Source organism: Protopterus annectens, chromosome 10.part0 (genome assembly GCF_019279795.1).
Source record: "Protopterus annectens isolate FY-2018-M chromosome 10.part0, PAN1.0, whole genome shotgun sequence".
In the NCBI taxonomy this organism is placed as follows: domain Eukaryota; kingdom Metazoa; phylum Chordata; order Ceratodontiformes; family Protopteridae; genus Protopterus; species Protopterus annectens.
In genome coordinates, this window is record NC_056744.1 from 621,987,120 (window position 1) to 622,008,883 (window position 21,764).

The following is a 21,764-nucleotide window of genomic DNA, read 5'->3' on the forward strand; positions in this document are numbered from 1 at the left end:
GAAAGGCCATAATCCAGGCATCCACTAGGATTTTAGCCATAACCCCAATCTGTGGCAGCTGGCAGGTTCTGCTTGGAGCAATGGCTTTCTGAGCATACTTGCTACTTTGCATGTCTGATTCCATCTACAGCATGCTTGGTACCTTGTATGCCCAGCTACAGCATGTGCTGCTTGGCGTGGATGCCCGAGACAGCTTTGCTGCTTATGGTGTACATGAATTCCCAGCCTCTCTGTAGTCAGTCTTGGGTCATCTGGATTACAATAAGGGTTTCATCCCTCTGTCACAGAGCTGCTGATACTTTGAAGTATAGTTGCTGTGTAGAAAGATGGTTGCTAAATGGTTTTAGTAGTTATATTGGATACCTGCTGGCACCTAAAGATTTGGAAACCACATAAAGGATGCCTTTGTTTGGACTGTATTCCCAGCATTTTCAGTGCAGAAGTCACTTTCCAGGTCTCCTGGTAGAAAATTTTAATCCTAAATTTTCTTGCTTTCCTTGGTGCACCAACCTTGGATGATACATCTAGGGGATATGTTTTTTATATTTGACTGCTATTGCTTTTCATTACAAGACTTTTCTCTTCCAACTTGAAGTGAGTTTGCCTCTTTTTGCCACTCCCAGTAAAGCAGGTTGGCTTGTTTTGTTCATTCATTTACTTGTATTTGTTAACCAGGATATTGCAGTGATCCACGTGGATCTTTTTTCAGACTTTTCTCAGAGCACACAGTAGGCAAATTGAGGCTGGGAGAATGAAACCATGTGCCACAGGAAGCAGATCATTAAGAGCTGATAGCCTCAATCTTCTTGCTAATTGCCAGACACAGAGAATCATGAATTGTTTGGACACTTCGCTAGAGAAGAAGTTCATTTGTGTCCAGAGATTTTACAGGGTCACTTAAGTTCACTAGGAAAGAGGATCCATATTGGTGGATGGGAGTGCTATGACCCTTTGAGCTGTCCATGTCTGAGACCTGAGACCAGATCCCTTCTTGATTCATTTTGGCATCCAAGGAGATGTTTAGTACAGCTTACAGAGAAACCATCCTTGTTTGAGAATGGCCCACCTGTTACTGCACTCTTGTTAGTAGTATCCCTTCCAAAACGGCCAAAAGAAAACCACCTGTCAGTGTACTCTTTTTAATAATATCAGCTCCTGAACTACCACAAGCAAATTCCTCAATGTCATAGGATATGCCCCCGCCCCCCCACAGCACATAAATCATCCTAAGTTTATTCAAATATAGAAATTTCATTGCTGAAAGAAGGGACACTTTGAAAGGAGAAAATCACTGACCATACAGACTGCATTGTATTTGTAATAGGAAACCTGGTTGGGAGCAGTAGCATTGGTGAGTTGTAATTGGAAGAGATGGTATTCAATGCGTTGAACATCAAACACAAGCAGGATAGCCTTGGGCTGCCCATAAGGTCAAATGGAAGATATTTAGACTGCTCACATGACACTTGCTTCACTTACTACATGTTTTTGACTTTAGTCTCTGTTTAATTAGTAAGGCTCACTTTTGGACCATTTCATCCTTTCATGACCTATGGAAGGCAAGACCTTGTCTAAATAGATGCTGGATAAACATCTGGAAAGTGTCCATTTCAAACCATTATCAGAAACTCCTCTGTCCTACAGGATTTCTGTGTCATGACTGCCATGTTGTTTTGGTTAGCCTGTTAGCCAGCTAATTCAATTAGCTTGACTTGAAGTTATTGTTTGGAATAGTCTTCATGGTAGCTGTTAAGTCTGACCTTATAAGGTACTGGCCAAGACATTTAAAGAACCCTATTTTTTTCAGAGACTGGGTCTTAATCATGACTATTCTTTTTTTTTGTATCCGAGATGTTTTTCTGTGTTACTTCTGAATCAGTCTGTTTTGCTTATGTACTTTTTTCACAGAAAGAAAACGGGCAAGCACATTTTTGCATTTGGACAGTTTATGTTTGTGCTTGAAAATAGCGCATGAGGTCAGGAAAACAGCTTACATATCTGTTTCCTTCTCTCATTCATGAAAGAGAAGTAGGCTGTCTCTGAATTACTGTTGAATTGTGTATGTTCTGCCACTAGGAAGCCATAAATCTTTGGCTAATAAAATCAAAAGGGCAATCCACCATAGTGGTAGCTCTATACCTTGTTTGCATGTTGTGGCCATGGTTGACATTTATGCTGCAGTCCTTTGCGCATTGTTTAATCTTCTTCTTCTTTCGTCTTTTCCCAGTTAGGGGTTGCCACAGCGGATCATCTGTGCTCATTGTTTAATATATTCAGTAAACATTCTCATTTCTACCTTCAGTCCCTGGGCATGGCTGCCTTTGGAAGAACTCCCCCTCATGACTCTTCCCATGCTTTTTAAAATCCCTTTTAAGTTCTGTCCTGCTTCATAATGTTATACCTACTGCAGAGGGTCCTTTGATGTATCCATTACAGATACTTGAGTAGTCTCTATAGGTGTATGCATTTCTATGAGGTAGTCCGTGCAGTTGACTATTTGGAACATACTACTACTACTGTTATTTCCTTCTCTCCGTAAAGGCCTGGAAAAGACAGCTCAGGGATGAATTTACTTATCCTAGTCCACTCACCAAGTCTGACTTCAAAGAGTTAGGGAGCTGCTTTGTTTGACTCGGGGTGAGATCTTATTTCATAGGTAGTGGATCTTTTTGGAGAAATACCTATGTCATCAACAGGTTCTGTTAGTGTTATGATATAGAGTTAGGTTTTTGTAGTAGGTGCTGGTATTACCAATTTTTTTAAGATGTAACAGATCAGTAGCAGAGCTTTTAAGGAAAGAATTTATGAAGATTATTATGACGTTAAGGTAAATCATAAAAATAATGCACTATACAAACATAAGATTTTATGTAAAGAAAATATGACTATTCTTTTTTATCAGAATACCTACAAATTGCTGCAGAAGCCATAGACTATCCCATATCCATACTTATTAATAGAACTATCTCTGAAGGAAAAATTCCCTCCATATGGAAAATATCTCATATAATTCCTCTACACAAAGGGGGCTCCTGTACTGAGTTCTCAAACTTTCGCCCTATTGCCTTACTCTCCCCATTAGCGAAGATTATGGAAAGATGTATACACAAACAACTTCTCAACTACCTTCTGCAAAACAATCTTCTAGCTAATTGTCAACATGGCTTTAGACCTTCTCACAGCACTACAACTGCCCTCCTTTCCTTCTCTGACACTATAAATAATAATAGGAACAACAATCTTTTCTCATCAGCACTATTCCTAGACCTGTCAAAAGCCTTTGATATGGTTAACCATAATATACTCCTTGACAAGCTACATCTCTATTCTCTTGGTTCACAAGCACTTCAATGGTTTAGGAATTATCTCCAAAACAGGCAACAAGCAGTGCTGTGGGACAACAACCTTTCTTCCTTACTCCCAGTAAACATTGGGGTTCCACAAGGCTCAATCTTAGGTCCCCTTCTTTTTTTTTATTTATCAATGACCTGCATTTGAACGCCATCTGCATTCAATATGCTGATGATTCAACTTTAATCTGTGCTGCTAATAATAACAGTCTTCCATAATGTAGAAAAATGGTTTATGGAACACTCCCTCCTTCTTAATGCCAAAAACTCAAAACTTCTTCTCTTTACTCCTACACACAAATCTCCAACTCCTTTCTTCACTATCTCCTCGAATAATGCTACCTGTATTAACCCAGATATGACCACTCTATTAGGTGTAACTATTGATAACCATCTTAATTTTGATGACCATATTAACAACACCATTAAATCAGTTAACAAAAAAATAGGTACTCTCTACAGAATTAAACCCTTTCTTACCCCTGCAGCCAGAAAAACCATGGCCCAGACCCACCTGATTTCCACCCTTTTCTATGCCTCTGCTATATATACGAACTTATCTAAATCCAACCTTACCAAACTAGCTACCTGTTACAATAGTATAACTAGATTCATTACTGCTAACCCCTTAGAACTCATCACTGTCACAACCTCAAGCAACTAGATTGGTTAGAGCTAAATAACCACATACTCTATCAACAACTACTTATCATCCATAAGTCCCTTCACTACCCTGATGCTACCCTAGCCTTAAAATTTCACCATATAAAAACCTAGCCACTGCTAATAAACTCCTAGTGGCCTTGACTAAATCATATAATAAAGCTGGGGACTCATTATTTTCTAACTCTGTCGGGAAATTCTGGAATCAACTCCCTCATGAAATAACTATCCTAGACTCTACATCCCTTTTCAAAAGACATATCAAAGAACATCTTAAATCCCAGTGGTTATGTCCTTGTGCTAACCCTGACTGAAATTACTTCATTATCTCCCAACTTCCCCCCTCTCCCCTTACTGGACCTCTAAATAATAGGTTTAATTATCGACTGTTATATATTTTGATATTGACTCTACCTTAGCATTTTTTCTCACCAATGTTTTCCCACCTTGTGTTCTGCTTATCTATCTCTTATTAATCTAACTTCAGAATACTCCATACCTTGTATTTTACTTTTATCTGACTTTTTTTTTCTGTTTACATGCTTTTTGTCAGTTTTAGTTTTTCTTAAATTATTACATAAGTCTACACTGGTACTTTTGTATTATGCTTATCATTGTTCTTTTGTAAATGATTGTTTACTTCATGTAATTGGAGCTTTTCTCCCCGGGCCTCTACTGAAAACGGATATATGTCCAGTTAGACTAGCCCGGTCAACAAATGTAAAATAAAATAAAATAAATAAATAAAAATAAGTTTTATTTCTTAATTTTGGAAAGAATAATAAGGGACCATAGGGGAGGCCTGGGAATATAGGTTTGAGTATTGAAAATTGTTGTGGCAGGTAAGATTAAATGCAGGTGAACCCCATGTTTTAAATGATGCTGTCTCTTTAAGCCATCTGAAAGTTTATTAACATGCTAAATCTCCTGTTAGATTTTTAGTTTTAATTTATTATTTTTTTATTGGAAAGGAAGGTATACGCTATAGTTATATTTTTAAGAGCGATTCATATGAAACATGTTTTTATGAGGTTAAAGTGTTTTATTTTTTAAGGTGATTTGCTGTTTTAGATCATGTGACCTGTACACTTTAGTGTAAGAATGATCCTTGTACTTTTTTTAGATAGTTCTGATGAAGTTCGAAACAATACTGGATGAAAGTGCTTAACATTTTAATAAGATGTTTAGTTTGCATCTAGCTTGTCCGAATGGGTTTTGGGTGACCCATGCCATTATTTGTTTCTTGGTGGTTTGTTTTTCAGCCCATACTCCCTGAATTTGGTTATTAACCATTTTAAACTAGCTAGAGCCAGCTAGATGGAAAATACACTAAGGACTGTAAATGAAATATAGGTAGAGGCAGCACAGAAAAGTACCCAGTTATGACCAGCTTTGACTTGTTCCAGCTAGCTGTAACTGGCTAGTTAGGTAAAACAGTAAGTTGCACAGCTAGGTAGCACTGTAAGTAATACAGTGAGTTACACAGTGGGATAATGCTGTAGATAAGACAATGCCTCTTTACATCCAGTCTTCCAAAGTCATAGGATTATTCCAGCAAAAATCATAGCAGAGGGTCCATAATTATTGTCCTAGTTTTGTGTGGCACAAATCCACACTCTTGGGGTAGAAACATAATGCATAAATTTGCCTTGTTGGGGGCAAAATCTATAAAATTAGGTCCATTAAGATTGCTCTCTTATTCTGCAACTGGCGCCACCCCTTTTTGTCTAGTTCCCTAGTGCACCCATCATAAGACAAGACTTCATAAGAACAATTACCATTTACATGCAATGATGCCAAATAGAAACAGCAGAGCCAGCAGCCCAAGGAGGAAGGGGCAGCCCTTACAGACTGCAGACTGTAACCAAGACCTGCAGATCTTTTTATTTAGATTGACAGCCAAATATTTAAAGTGTATTTATGAATGTTATAATGGATTCTGAGGAAGTTTAGTTATAAACTTAATGAAAGCGCTTAATCTTGTAGTAAAACGTGGGTTGTTGGGACAGTGTCTCCCTGTGCTTCGTTGGTACTACTGTTGGGTTCCTAGTCCTCAAACTGTTTGTGATAGTGCCCGAATTCAAATGTCACTTCACAACCTGTTACTTCATCCTCATTCAAATTTCCTGGTAACATTAGATCCGGGTTCTCCGGTTTCCTCCCACATTCCAAAGACATGCATCTGGAGCATTTCCCCCCGGGCCTCCGCTGAAAACAGGCTCTGTGGGACCTAGGAATTGGGACCTAGTCGGACATTCCTGGTCAACAAATGTTAAATAAATAATGAATAAATAAATAGAAGATGCTTACCATTCCATTCCTATTCGTCCAGACTTCAGATGTTTAAGGTTTTGTGTCTGGGTCACATGACCATTTGTCTACCATATTCATTGGACTATCCACTGCACCAAGAGTGTTTGCAAAGTGTCTAGCTTCAGTTGTAGCTCATTGTAGGCTTTAGGGTGTCCACGTTTTTCCATATTGAGACAACTTGCTTATTTTTGCAGAGTCTTTTTCAAAGTGTCTGGGATTGTTCACTTGGGTGAGAAATCTCTTGCACAAGCTGGGATTCCAAGAGAACAGTCAACAGTCTTTTTGAACTCCTTCACATAGTATTGTGCTCTTAGGATGTCAGCTAGATACCTCAGTTTAAAGAGCCTTTCTTGCACATGTAACTATGTCTAGATCTGCTTCCAAAGATTTCCACTCAAGACTTTGGTCACTGTGAGGGAATACCTCAGGATTTTGGGTCTCATGGCATCGATGATTCTCATGATTCTCTTGGCAAAACACCACATGAGAAAGCTACAATGGTATTTGAAATCTCTCTGGTCCCAGCACCAACATCATTTGTCTTTTCAGATCCCAGTGGTGGGGTACGCAGAAGAGAAATAATTTAATGGAGACAGAAAATATCCTTAAGTCTGGGTTTCCCTTCTCCCTGTCAGTTTCAGGAGGGGTAAAAGTGCAAGGTGTGTGGGACACCAGGGACAGATGCAAGCACATAAATTTAAAAGAGATGCTTGCCCTGTAGAAAGGCACTCAACTCTCTGAGTTATCTTTGGTCCCCTGGGCCACTTCACATTGTTACATCAAAAAGCAAGGGATATCTGGGTGGTACCTCCTTTGCAGGTTAGCTACATTAGCTCCGGATATAGCTTCACAATGCAGTCTCACTCTGCATGCATCCTACATTCTGTCAGAGCAAAATTGTGTGGCAGACAAGCTGAACAGGAAAAGGGCAGACCCTCAAAAATGGAAACTAGATCAGGGGCTCTTCCAAGATTTGATTCATCTGTGGGGAGTTCCTCAAGCAGAACTACTTCCTTCCTCTCTGAACAATCAGCTGGAAAGATTCTGCTCCAGGACTCTATGCAAGAAGGCCTAAAATCTGGAAGACTTTTCTTTTTGTTAGGAATGTTCCTATATGGTTTTCCACCCCTTCCACTGACATCCTGGGTACTTCTGAAGATTCAGTACGACTCCTCCCTCCAAGAAAAAAATATTTATAAATCATGTAAATAAGTTCATGTATAAATGTGTTTACCCTGCAATTATAAAGGCACATTGTGTGTACCTTAAATGTGGAGCTTTTCTCCCCGGGCCTCCACTGAAAATGGGTTTTACCCAGTTGGACTTTTCCCAGTCGACAAGTACAAATAAATATAAATAATAGTCATTGTGGTGGCTCGCTTCTGGCCCTGAGAACTATGGTTCTCCCTTTTATTTGGAAATGGCCAGGGCCAATTATTACACGCTTCCATAAAGACTGGATCTACTTGCACAAGAGCAGGGATGTTTGATGCACCCCAACACCAGTCAGCTTAAATTGACTGCCTGGCTGATAGAGTGTTAATTCCCTTTAGGTACCTGTTTTTGGGAATGTGCAGCAGGTACTATTGGAGGCAAGAAAAGCTTATATGATTTGATTTTCTAGTAAATCAGTAAATGGAAAAGGTTATTCAGTTGGTGCTAACAGCATGACCAGCACCCATTCAGGGCTAGTTGTTCTCTGATTTTATAATATATGTGTATGCTACTACCCTTTAGCCTTTCGTACTCCTCCATCAACATTAATTTATCATCCATTTCAGCATGACTGCCCATGGATCCTCCTCTTTCAATGCATTCTCATGTCAAAATGTTTTTGAAAGGGATTTTTCATAAGGGGCCTCCGAGAAAACTGGTGGCCACTCCTTGTGGTCTTAATTTTGTGCAAGAGATGCTAACACTTGTTCCATTTGAATCAGCTAATCAGGCTTACTTGAGGTTCTTAACAATGAAAACAATTTTACTGATTGCTCTGATCCCTGCAAGAAGGGTGTCAGGGTTAACTCATAAGAGCTTGCAGCTCAATCTCATTTGCCTTGGAGACTAGGTTTGTTTGAGAACTAATCCTTCTTTCATGCCTAAAGTGGCATTCAAGTTTAATTTAAAACAAATTTATCTGTCTCTCAGTTTTCTTTCCTGAACCTAGAAATGAGGGAGAAAGTATACTCCATACCTTGGATATCCACAAACAACTCCGGTCTTATGTTGACAGAATTAAATATTTCAGATTATTAGATCAATTGTTTATTTCTTGTGAATGTAAGTAGAAGGGACAATCTGTGTTAGAACAGACTATCTCTAAGGCTGTTATTTTGTTATACTCACCATAACAAAACTATTCCAGGCAGGGTGAAGGCCCACTTTGCGAGGCCCTGGGCTTCATCTGTGGCTTTTTGTAAACGATTGTTTCTAAAAGTTGCAACTTGTTCCCATTTACATACTTTTATAAAGCACTATAAGTTTGATTCCTTGATAGGTCTAGGTCAGGCTTTGATAGGACCATTCTTCAGGGGCTCCTGAACTCTTCTCATTGACCATCCCAAATGTAGTTAGCTAGGTTAATCTACCTACATGGCTAAGGCTACTGCAGCAGTGATCAGTATGATTTACATAGTACAGTTATGTAAGTAAACTTACCATAACAGGTAGCTGTTCAAATGATTACTGCTGCAGTAGCCACTCCCTCCCTTCACCCCCCTTGTTTTTTGTGTGTTGTTTATATCATGGTGTAGGCATTTATATATATGTATATATATATATATATATGTATATATATATTTTTTTAACTGTTATTAGCATTGTCCTTTCAGGGCTCAGCCTCCTTCTCTGTGTTGGCAGGAAATCTCTGAAGGGTTACTTGTCTTTTATTTAGCCTGAGCTGCCTGACGGTTTGGGCCTGTGGAAGGTGCCCTGAAGCTTTGGAAGTTGGCCATCTGTTATGTCCTTGACAGGATATAAACCATAGTGCTAAGGCTACTGCAGCAGTGATCATTTCATAAATGTACTGTTAAGGTATGTTTACTTATCGAGCTGTGCTTTGTCATCCATGTAGTAAGCAATAACAGCCTCCCCTGCCAGGACTGGCAAGCTCAGTGGCCACTGTCTCACTTTCACTCCATGCAGCTTCTACAGGTACCTGAGCCATTAGTCAAACTCTGGTCGCCTGCATTGCAGCACAGAGAATGATTTGCCCCTCTATGCCATGGGGCTGACAGATTCTTATGTTTTGATATTATTTTGGATGGTGCAGTGATGCAGCGGTAGCGTTGTCTCCTCACAGCAAGAGGTTCCCTAGTTTGATTCTCGGCTGGAGTGCCTTCTGTGTGGAGTTTGGATGATCTCTCTGCGTTCATGTGGGTTTCCTCCAGGTGTTGTGGTTTCCTCTCACGTTAGAAAAATGTGCATCTGAAGCGTTCCTCCCCGGGCCTCCGCTAAAAATTGGCTTCATTCCAAGTTGGACTTTCCCGGTTAACAAATGTTAAATAAAATAAACAAATAAATAAATGATACTTTGATTCTGTTTAGTAGCACTTCCTTTGGGAAGACACTGTAGTGAATGGGAGTAGGGGAATGATAAATAGGATAGGTAGATGCACTATTTGGTAGCCCTAGACCTGTCAATTCAGGTAAATGGTGAGTGGGGTCTCACAAAGGGGATGCCTATTCTTCCCTCATCTGTTCATAGTATTGGAGATTTTAATGTTGACGTTAAGGGAGAACCTGACATAAAGGGAAACAAGGGCGGCGGTGACCTTCTTGCTGTTTGCTGATTGTATTCTTTTAGAGGAGGCTGTAGAGGTAGTCAGGAGGACAGTGATAAAACGGGTCCCCTTTACATTACCGAACCGACACTTCACCGACACGCAGAAGACCGAGACGAAACGACCGACAAGCAAGTTGATCGAAAAGGTGATTTGCAGACAGCGGAAAGACCAACAAGGGTATATTGTGGGAAGGTGAGTGTGTGAGTTAGGACTGTAGTTTAGGGACGGGTTAAGGAGTAATGTAAAGTAGACCCGATAGAACATATGGAAAGGTTCCAAAGTGAAAAAAAGGGCAACGTGGCTTAGAAGGAACAAAAAAAGGGTGAGAGATTGGAAGGAATAAAACTTTATCTGAAGTCCAAGTACCTAGGGCTGTGAATGGGAAGCAGTATTGAGTAAAGAAGGAAAACTGTAGAGAGCCGAAGGTAAAGGTACAGCAGGACCTAAATGAATGGAGGAGTCTAAAAGGGTGGGTAAACAGTATGAATGATGATTAACCCCAAGATCTGGTATATGCAGGGACTTATGAAGGGAGAGAAATTTATAAAGAAAATTCAGAAGTTAAAGAGAGCTGAGCCAGAATAGCTGAGAAAGTAATTTAAGTCAGAAGGGAAATAGGGGATTTAGGAGTTCAAAGCATGAGAATATGTGTTTTAACTTGTTGCAGCTGTCTGCAGCTGATGTAGAAAATGAAACAGTCTCCTGGGAGAAGAACAGTAGGTAATGCACTGACAGAAAAGGGAACACTCAAACTTAAATATGGGGTGGATAAAATAGATGAGTTTAGATTGTACAGAGAAAGGCAAATATAGTCTGGAAATGAGGCATTGAGGGGGGAAAGAGAAGAATTGGCAGGAGGGAGCATGAGAAAGGAGGTAAAGGGACTGCAGAAAGAATGATTCAGATGCAAGGGCTTACTAGAGAACTGAGGAGTGAAATTCATTAGGGGTAGGATAATGTGGGGAGGAAAGAAAGTAGAGTGGTCAGACAAGAGAGCCGTGGAAGACTTTACAAGGCAGCAAAAAGGCTAGAACAGTATAACCCAAGTGAACCAGGAAGAATAGACTTATGGCGAGGAAATGGGAGAAATGTAAAATTAAGTGAAGGACAGGCATACAATATATAATGATCTCAGGCAATCAGAAGAAATATTAGAAATGGAAGGAACCAGTGGGGTGAAACACAATTGAAGGTTGGGGAGAAGTGTTGCAGGTGACTAGGAAAGTGATGCCGCAGCTCCATTTCTGGAATCAACAAATGTATGGTTCATCCAGAACACCTCTCATATATGGGGAAAATACAGAGCATGGATAAAATGCTGGAGGTGCAGTGATGAAGGGGTAGGGACTGATCCAAATGTTCTGGGACTGCATGTGTGCAAAGAGGTTATGGATAACAGCACTACAAGAATGGAACCAGCTCTACAAGATCAACCTAGTGGCTTCCTGTTGAAATGTCGGCATTTGAAGTGCTGAGTACTGATAAGCTGAAAAAAAAAAGACAGAAAATACAAGAGACAAGTGAATCTCAAGAATTGCTCTTCTCCTTCAAACTTCCTCCAAACTTATGTATACCAACTCCCAAGATCACCATATATTGGAGAAAAGGGAATATTTCAAGAAATGGCATCTTGGACTTGGTATATGTAAGATAGGTCTTTTGGCCATTTAATCTCTGTATTTCGGGACTCGCTGTAGTGGGTCCTGACATTTCAAATGGTTACCGCTTTGTCTGCTAGGCTTGAGTAGAGACTGGGCTCCAATACAAGAGAGCATAAGGGCGTACATTTTAATTCGTAAAAAGGAAGTCTGAAGCCACATTGAAAGGACTAAATGAGTGGAAGATAAGAAATAGTAATATCAAAACAATGAGAAATAGGGGAGTTAGAATCTAACAATGCACAAAAAGTAGGGAACAGGAGGAGAATTCCCCCAGTGGGAATTCAAGAAGTATGCAAGAGGTAGGGTTAGGAGTCCTAAAACACAGAACAGGGTCTAATGACTGATAACCCCCCATAAAAGAAAATGCAGCAGAAGAATTAACTGCTAAATGGTTAAGTGTAACAAGTCCACATTTGATTTCTACATCTTCCTTTGCAGTAGCACTACTTTTCTTGACTGATATAAATGGAAGCAAATGATAACCTCCATTCACAAGTATGCCTTTTATCTGAATTAGTGTCTTTGATGTTGTTGTTGTTGTTTGTCTTTTGGCTTTTCCCGGTTAGGGGTCGCCACAGCTGAACTCCGGTCCACTAATGATTGGCAGTAGATTTTAACGAACGCCGAGGTGCCAGCTCGACCTCCAGCCTTCAACGAAGGCACGCCCATTTCCGCATGTCTTTCAAACGCCCATCCAACCGCAGGGAGGACATGCAGACTCCACACAGAAGGCATTCCAGCCGAGAATCGAACGGGAGAACCTCTTGCTGTGAGGCAACAATGCTACCGCTGCACTACCACGGTAAACTAGTATGTACTATTATGTTCTGTTTGATAAGGCTTGAAGTTAAATCTGAGTAGATCTTAAGAGTTTAAGAATTAGGTGTCAGAATGGATGATGGGTCAAAACCGTAAAAACAGAAGGAGAAAGATGTGAGTTAGGAATAGGTGTACCCCAAGACTTAGGCTTGGTTTCACATCTGTTTTCTGTGTATACCCAGGCATTGGTATGGATTGGAACAACAATAGAATCTTAATATTAGAAAATGATGAACGAGTTTCAGTGGACTCCCACTGGTATTCGTAAATAGGTTAATATCAAATAAGGAAAGCACAGCTGAAGGAAGAATAATGAAAACTAAACTATCATAATCTTGCTACACTTACACAATAAAATTAAACTTTATTCCGCAAACTGATTTAATCTGCAGAAAAGCATCAGAATAGTGGGGATTTAATGGGATGAGTTATTACATCTGATCATCCATCAATCTATTTTTCCTGACACCTTGCCTTATTTTTTACAGGTAGTGGCGATATCAGAACCTGTTCCACTAGCCAGTAGGTACAAGGCTTTGAGCTCACTCAGACAGGGTTGTCAGTTTGTTGCAGAATGCATGCTCACAGTCGCATGTTACAGGCAGCTTGGAAGATGGTCAGTCAGCCTACCATATGCCATGGTGGGATGTAACTGCAACATCCAGAGAAAACCAGCATGGTCCTGGGAAGGCATAAATGCTCTACAAAGAAAGCACCCAGTCTGGGAATTGAACTGGAGGACCTCTTGTTGTGAGGCCCGATTGCATGTCTGTACTTACCCTTTTAACTCTGAATTTCTCCCAGTCTGCGAAAACACTGCATTCTCTGCGGTGCCAGTACTGATGTCCCAAGTTCTAGTTTATGGATTAAAATATACATTATTTTGTTTCCTTTATTAAATCTAGAGATTCCAAAAATAATGGCCTTTTTATCCCATTGTTGGGAGAAACTAGAATTTGGTACATTTAATACTGGCACCACACATAGAGCAGTGTGATAATAGACTGCAGGACATGTGGAAGTGGAGTAGTTTTCATAAAAAATGAAGTACTGCATATGTAAATGGCATGTAACATACTGCAAGATTATGTTCTCTTTCATTTTGAAAAGTAGGAGCAGATTTAATCTTGGTCTACAAAGCCAAGTATTTGATAATTTGTTTACATCTCAAAATATGTGAGAGGAACATGTAACTTAAGGGAAGGATTTTATAAATTAAAGAACAGATAGTACAAGTTTTGAAGGGTTGGTTCAGAAGAAAGTGTATTGAGGATATGATGGAGATTTCCAGTTGTAAATTTAAGCGAGACCTTAGAACACTTCTTAGGATCATTGGGTGATGTTAGAGGAAGCAAAGACTATGGCTTATGCAGCCACTAAGGTAGTTCATTGCTTGCCCATGTCACCTGTTTGTGTACATAGAGTAAAAATGAGTGGGTTGAGTACCCAAACCTGTGGGAAACCATAGTTAAAGGAAAACACCTTTTCCTACAGTTTAAGTCAACTCTTGGGTTGCTTTTCTCCAAACAATATGGTTCCAGTATTGTGTAGGTACCAGACACCTGCTTGTACTTAAACTTTCATTTCCTTGCCATGGAATCAAAGGAAGGGAAAGACCACCCACCTTGCTTGCATGACGTATGACAGGCATAGAGAAATTTATAGTCTGGTATAGCTGACTGTCCTACACGGGTAGTTAGTCCTGCTGTTGTCAGGAGTTCAGCAGCTGCTATAAAAAAAGACAGTGTTGTAAAATGGTTTTCCATTGTCTTTATTGCAGACAAAAACGCAAGTTACACTGATTCACAGCTGCTTCCAATGTAGCCATACCTTTCATTGCAAACAGTAAATAGATCAGTCAATAATTCAAGGGCAGTTGTCACCTCTTTCGACAAATTTACTTAAGTAGCATCACAGTATTGAAATGCTAAGCTTTAAACTTTAAATGTTTGTTGTTTATACTACTTTACATTTTAAGATGACTTAAATGCAGTATCAAAGATGTCTGTGACATTTAGAGAAAAGCCAGAAAATATTTTTTTTGTGTAATTCTTGTTAAATATCTACACATTTACCAAAATGTGAGGGAAAGGAACTGTCAGTTCATGTTGGACTACATAAAGATACTAACAAAGGCCTGCAATTTAGCTACTTTTGTTGGTTGAAGCCATATAATTCCGTAGTGTACTGTAAAACAAGCCCTGAGACACTCACAAATGGGGGTCATTCAGTAAATAAAAGCAGTACTGTTACAAAAGGTGTATAAGGTGACAATGGCTGACACTAATTCCATCATATGTCAATGACAAATAATACATCACTTCTTCCTTATGTCTGGCATGACTCATATAAGGCAGACTTGAAATGGATTATGGGAAAGAGAAAGGCTTGAAGAAAAACCTATCATGTTGATATGTCAAGCCCCACTTGCAGCCATTTTGCAGTAAACATTAAAAATTTTATAAGCAGCAGTCAGGGTGATTTTGAAGTGCTGAAATAGCTCAGAAAATAGTGAAACATAGATTTATTTATTTAGTTTTAAGGTGGAGTTTTCCTTTAATGGTTGTTTGATTTGATGACATCTCTGCATGTTAACTGTTTGTCTTTGTTGAAGGTGGTTCCTGGTTTGAGCAACTTAGGTTATGGAATACATAGTTGATCCATTTGTCATCAGAAGTCAGGCCAAGAAAAGAGCAGAGATTGACAAATCTAGATCATGCCATATGTTGATAAAATACCTTATGGAGTCGAGGAACAGGAAGATATTTTAAGGATGTGGACTGGTGTAAAACAATATTAATACAGTGATGTTTTTGAAAGATGTGTTGAGTTTTTGTACTTGGAGAGCTGTTTGTGCATTACCTTTACCAGCAGCTTTGTGTGCAGGCTGATATATCGTATTGCTATATAGTGTCATAAACTATTAGGACTGATACCTTTATATAGGGGATTAATCCATGTGTCTCTTTTTCCATCAAAGAGGAACTATCCTGGTAATGAGCAATGCATTGATTGCATCAAGTAGTTTAGTGTTTCATGGCAGGAAGCTTTCTGTTGTGGGATATCTTTTATCCGTAAATCAGATGTCATTTTCATTCATTCCTCAACTGTTGGGATCGGATCTGATCCTTAGATCCAACTCATTCGCTTCTTCCAGCTTGTGGAACACTGAAATTCTCCAGCTCCTCCCTTATCCATAATGTCCTAGTCACCTAACATACCTCAAATCTCATTTGCTGAAGGTGAGAAGCCATTGCAAAATGAAACTGTGCCTCTGGGACTGGTTGGCATGCCACTTTGAGTCAGATATAAGCAGGTACACTGGAGTGGGCGCATGTTGAGATGTATTCAAAGGGGGGGTATCTCTGATCCTTGGAGTACTGGAAATTAAAGTATGAATGTGGGAAAAGTCTAAAGTTGCAGTACCCTAGGGCACTCCACCTACTCTGACATAGTATCTTGGCATTTTTAAAAAGTATCAGGGGTGTGGAGGTGCCCTCCCTCCCCCGGAGACACATTGTGTCTTTTGAGGGGGGCATAGTTTAATTTTCAGTTGCAGACCCACTGTTATGACTTTTCCACTTGTTATACAGAACCTGCTTGTGTAAGCAAAAGAGTTCTTAATTGAAACAAATGTTCCATTTTTCAGGAGGGCTGATGGGGGCCAGGATTTGACTAGGTTTACTCTTTTCCAGTCTGTTTTGAGTTGGTTATGTAACAGTCTTGGAAAAAGTATGTGAATTTGGCCAAAGTTTTGTTTCCTTGTTGCTGTTTTCGGTAATCATGGAGGAGACTGGAGAATCTGAATGTCCTCCTTAGATTTATAAAATAATTTATTTCACCCCTATAATTTCCAGGGCCTTTTTAGTACTTCATGATCTTTAAGCAGTGCTTGACATGTTGCAGTATCTGTATGAGTGCATTTTCTGAGTATAGAGCCTTGTTGGTTAAATCTACTTACTCAACACTCGATAGAACATAATCATCTAATTTTCAGAATACCTTTAAGTGTTAGGTTGTTTGAAAAAGCAGGTATGCCTTTGATTGTTTGAACTGGCAAATGCTTTATCGTGACATTGAAAGGATTAGTAGCCATGCATTTTTATAGCACACACTGAAAAGTACTGACATATCCTGTTGTCCCGTGTGACAAGTTACAGAGTCTCCGTGTATTAGATTGTGTGTGTGTGTGTGTGTGTGTGTGTGTGTGTGTGTGTGTGTGTGTGTGTGTGTGTGTGTGTGTGTGTGTGTCTTACAGTAAAAAAAATAATTAAGTAGAGTTGTCAGAAACTCTGTCTTCAGTAGGGATTCAAATATCACTGATTTGTTTTTCTCTCTCACAGGCTGGTTTTGCTGCAGAAGGGGCAGAGTCTGGAACACGCTTTAATGAAATTAATCTACAAGAAAAGGTAAGAGAAGCACATTTCCATGGTTTTTCTAACTCTCTAAGATGTCAAACCAGTTTTGTTCTAATGTTTGCAAGGACGTATCACCCTTATAGTTTTAGTTGATAAATACCCAGCAGTGCAGTGCATAAGATTTAACATCCAGTAATGTGCATAGTTTTACACCATTAGCCTGCAGATGCAGCATGGATACAAAGGCATTCATGGATCATTTGAAAAAAGGAGCATTTATTCTGACATGCAGCTAGCTTACCTATCAAAAGAAGTTAGCAGAGTTTTGTTTCAGCATGTGTGATATAAGGTGTCTCGTCTGGTCAGGATAAAACAGATGAAATGTTGTGGGTTCGGTTCAAGCAGCTTTATTATGTACAGACACATTAGGATTGAGGCTTAGTAACTTAAACTTAAGTAAACTTATAAACAGACTGACTACCACACTTATACATGTTAACACTCTGGCTGTTCTCTCAAAATGGCACTGGTGCCTGCACGTGCTCACGATTTATATGCACGTGCCCACACTTGGTAATACTTCTTAAAGATAGAACACATACTTCCTCTGAGAAATAACTCCTACACTAAATGACAACAGTGATTGACATGCAATTGTAGAGAAATGATCCTCTGACTTGCAGTTATAAAGAACTAATTCTTTGACATGCAGTCATACAAAACCAAATACAATTAAAACAATAATGTCAAAGTGGTTGTGTATTTCACACTGGGTCTAGAAATATGACCTGATCATGTGACATAAGTCTAGCAACAGGGGCTGTCTTTAAGGAGTGTTCGACTTTAGGGACATCTGGGACGTTATCAGGAAATGGAATAGGTGCTGAGACATGTTCTTCAACAGGAACATTGTCTGGATTGCTGTGAGATCTAAAGTCTGTATCACAGGTACGATGCTGCGATATCGATTCATACACCGGAGGAAGATGCCTGCAGTTTCTCCTGAACTCTGTACCCTCAGATTCCACTAGATGGAATCTTGGCTCGGCACATATGCCTGTCACTTGACCAGTTCAATCAAAGCCTTTCCCCATTTGCATCCTCACTGTCTCTCCTTTTTTCAACAGATGAAGAAATCTGCTCATTTTATCATAGCTGGACTTCTGAAAGGAGCACCTTTTAAATAGTTGGGCTTTGATTGCTCTATTGTTTTTAGCATTAGGCACCAACAAACTAGAACTGATAGGCAAGGTTGTGCTGGTTTGCCTAGATAGAAGTCTCTGAGCAGACGAACCAAGTAGGTTGTCACTGGGTATATTTCTGAGATTAAGTAAATTCAAGAAGATATCAGTATTGTCATGCTTTGACCTTTCAAGCAATTGCTTTGCACTCTGCACTGCACATTCAGCCAGGCTGTTCGACTGTGGGTATTTTGGACTGCTAGGAATATGGATAAAGTCCCACTCTTTTGCAAATTTCTGGAATAACTGACCGGTCAACTGGGTACTACTGTCAGAAATAAGTTTGTGTGGACTACTATGGACTGAGAAGTGAGATTTCAACTTAGTAATAACAGCACTGGACGTTAGGTTAGGTAGCAAGTCGATCTCAAACCAGTTCGAATAAGAGTCTGCCAACACTAAGTAATGCTGATTGTGCCACTCAAATATGTCAGTGGCTACTGTTGGCCAGGGTAATTCAGGAATTTGGCTTAGCTGAAGTGGCTCTTTTTGCAAATGCGGCTTAGTACTGTTGCATACTGAACAAGATGGAAGCACTTTATCAATGTCTTTTAACAGAAAAGGCCAAAGTACTAGTCCTCTCACCATTCTTTTGGTAGCTTCGGAACCTGGGTGACCACAATGTAAAATCTGAATATATTCATAAAACCCCAAAACACTGATGAACTCAAAAATGGCACAGTTTTCCAGGATAAAATGCAGTTTTATTGGCAAGCCATAAGCATTTTTGCAGCTCCTGCTGCTTCATCAGATGACAATAACACACTCTCTGCTACCATTAAATATACAAGCCTAGAACACTAATCACATGACAAATATACCTAAAGAACCAATACTACATAGACATAGCTTAAACTATCTAGAATTACATACTATAAAAACATGTAAAAACATATAAAAATGTAAAAAATATATATAAAATAATAAAGGCTGCAAATACTAAAAAATATAAACTCCTAGAGTTCTCATGAAACATGTAAATGTGTAAACTCTTTATAAACTAATATTTTTACCTAGTTAGTGGTCTAGATTTTAACTTGGGTTTAATGGGTACGAACACATTCAGTCAATGCCCATAATCTCCCCTCAACCTAATTATCCATTTTGCTTCCATTTGTTCAGTTGTATTCCTAATGTCGCCTCCCCGTATAGTTTCAAATACTCTTCCAACAACCAGAAACTTAAAGGTATGTCCAGGATCTTTGGCTAACATATGCTTAGATAGGGCACTTACTTTACTCTTTCTTTGAATATAATCAATGTGCTCTTTAATTCTTTCTCTTAATGCCCTGTCTGTCTTCCCTACATAGAATTTTGAACATTTCAGACAATTGGCTAAATAAACAACATGTTCTGTACTACAAGTAGCAAAAATATTAAACTGATAAACTTTATTTTGATCGGGATGTTGAAAATGGGCACTGCTGTCAATATACTGACACATTGAACACTTACAACAAGGCATTGTAGCTTTGACTTTATGTTCAACCGATTTATTAATCGGATGACATAACTGTCTTCTCAACTATTTCATATTTTTAAATAGAAATCTAGGTCTTGTGTCTGTTAGCTTACAAATGTCATTGTCAGTAGTAGGGACAGCCCAGTACTTCCTAATCACTTCCATATAAGTGGACACATCAGTAGAATAATACAGTGGGATCCTAATTTTAGTATTTAAGTTGATTCATTTATTCTTATAAGATTGATTAGTCTTACCCGAAAAATACGGTATAGCTACAGTGGACCTCAAAGACTGAACTTCCCTATATTTCTCAAGATGTTTTGGGTTTCAGAGCCCCTTTCTCCTAACTCTGTATAGAAGGTTTCAAACTGACTATCGAAGTCACCATCCCAAGCATTAACCTTTAAGCTCTGAATATTTGATTCCTAACCACATTATTAAAAATGTGTGGGGGTTGCATACTATCCCTGGATAATAAATGGTTGACATGACAAGGCTTCCTATACAACGTAGTAAATAAACCACCCACCTCATCTATCTCAACACTGACATCTAAAAGGTTTACTTTATTCAAAAACACATTAGATGTAAAATGTAAAAACCTGGTGGTATTGTGGATATATGCTTCAAATTCACTAAATTCCTCAACTGTTCCATTCCACAAAAGAAACAAATCATCCAAGAACCATCTGTAAAAAGCAACTTGTTGACTACAAGGCCCCTGTTGAATACAACTATGTTCCCACATTGCATAACGGAATTAGCGTAGCTATTGGCACAAGACGTGTCCATAGCTATGCCATTCCGCTGCCAATAAATGAAAATACATTGTTTTCCAACACACATCTCAATAAAATGCTAATCAGCATACTCTGTTTTTCTTCTGCTTGAGAATAAAAGTAACATCTTTCGGCTTTTCCCTGTTAGGGGTCGCTACAGCAGAGCTTTTCTTTAGCGTCACTCGACCGCAGGGAGGACATGCGGACTCCACACAGAAGGTGCTTCAGCCGAGAATCGAACGGGAGACCTCTTGCTGTGAGGAGACATTGCTAGCCGCTGTGCCACCGCAGCCCCTCATCTGCTTGAGAATACAGCCTCAAAAAGTTTTGAACACTTTCTATATCCAAATCATTGGGTATGACTGTGAATAATGATGTCCCATCTAAAGTGACTAAAATTAAATTAACACATACAGTTGACCGTTCTAAGAAAGCATACAAGTCACCAAGAAACCGTTGTGTGTCCTTCAAAATATGTTCAATCTTATTCAAAATGGGCCTTAAGTATTTCTCCGAGTAAATCAATATCTGTTCTGTACACCAATTGCTCCCTGCCACTGTAGGATGCAAAAGTGGACATAATTTGTCTTTGTGGAGCTTCAGCAGCCCTTATATAATGGGTAGCAATGAATTCTTAACTATAAAATAATCTAATAATTCCTTATGTAACAACTTTAGTTCATACAACCTACCCAATGTTCATGTAATATTTAATTCCATTTGTTTAATCTTATTCTTATTTTGAGTAAAATTTATAGTCACTAAGCAAAGTAACCATATCATAACTATACCAAACAGTGTCTAAAATAACTATAGGCCCACCCTTGTCCGCATGCCTTATTACTATGTCATGATTCCCTTGAATTCGCTTTAAGGCTGAATAATCTTCTTTGGTCAAATTAAAACGCTTTCTACTTTACTTTTAGAAACATTTAATCTATAAATGTCATCAATACACAATTTCTCAAATGCATTTATAAGTGGATTAGCAACAGGTATAAAGGTGCTCAATTTTCTAAACTGGTTTGAATTCGCATAAGCATCACCATCATCTTTGTACATTAACTTTAACATAAGTTTTCTGGTGAAATGTTTAATAACTAAAATAACAACAGTAAAGTCTGAGTACCTTGTAGGTATGAATGATAGTCCTTTCTGTAATACATTCTTCTCACATTCAGTCAAGAAATGTGAAGACAAGTTCCAAACTAAATGGCTTTCATTCTCGTGATCGCCTTCTTGATGTTCGGCGTACCCGTTAGATCTTCCTCCAGTTTCCTTTTATGTCTGCTTCGACTCCGAGAGCGTGTTTTCTGTTTATGAAAGTTCCATT

General features: G+C 39.1%; 1 protein-coding gene across 1 annotated transcript in view; it reads left to right on the forward strand.

Moving 5' to 3' along the window:
- The window catches only part of CZIB (CXXC motif containing zinc binding protein), a 277,446-nt gene that overhangs the window by 176,564 nt on the left and 79,118 nt on the right, over positions 1-21,764 (forward strand). The window contains exon 7 of the mRNA XM_044085446.1: positions 16,932-16,997. Coding sequence (XP_043941381.1) covers positions 16,932-16,997 — 66 coding nt within the window. The remainder of the gene's footprint in view (positions 1-16,931; positions 16,998-21,764) is intronic.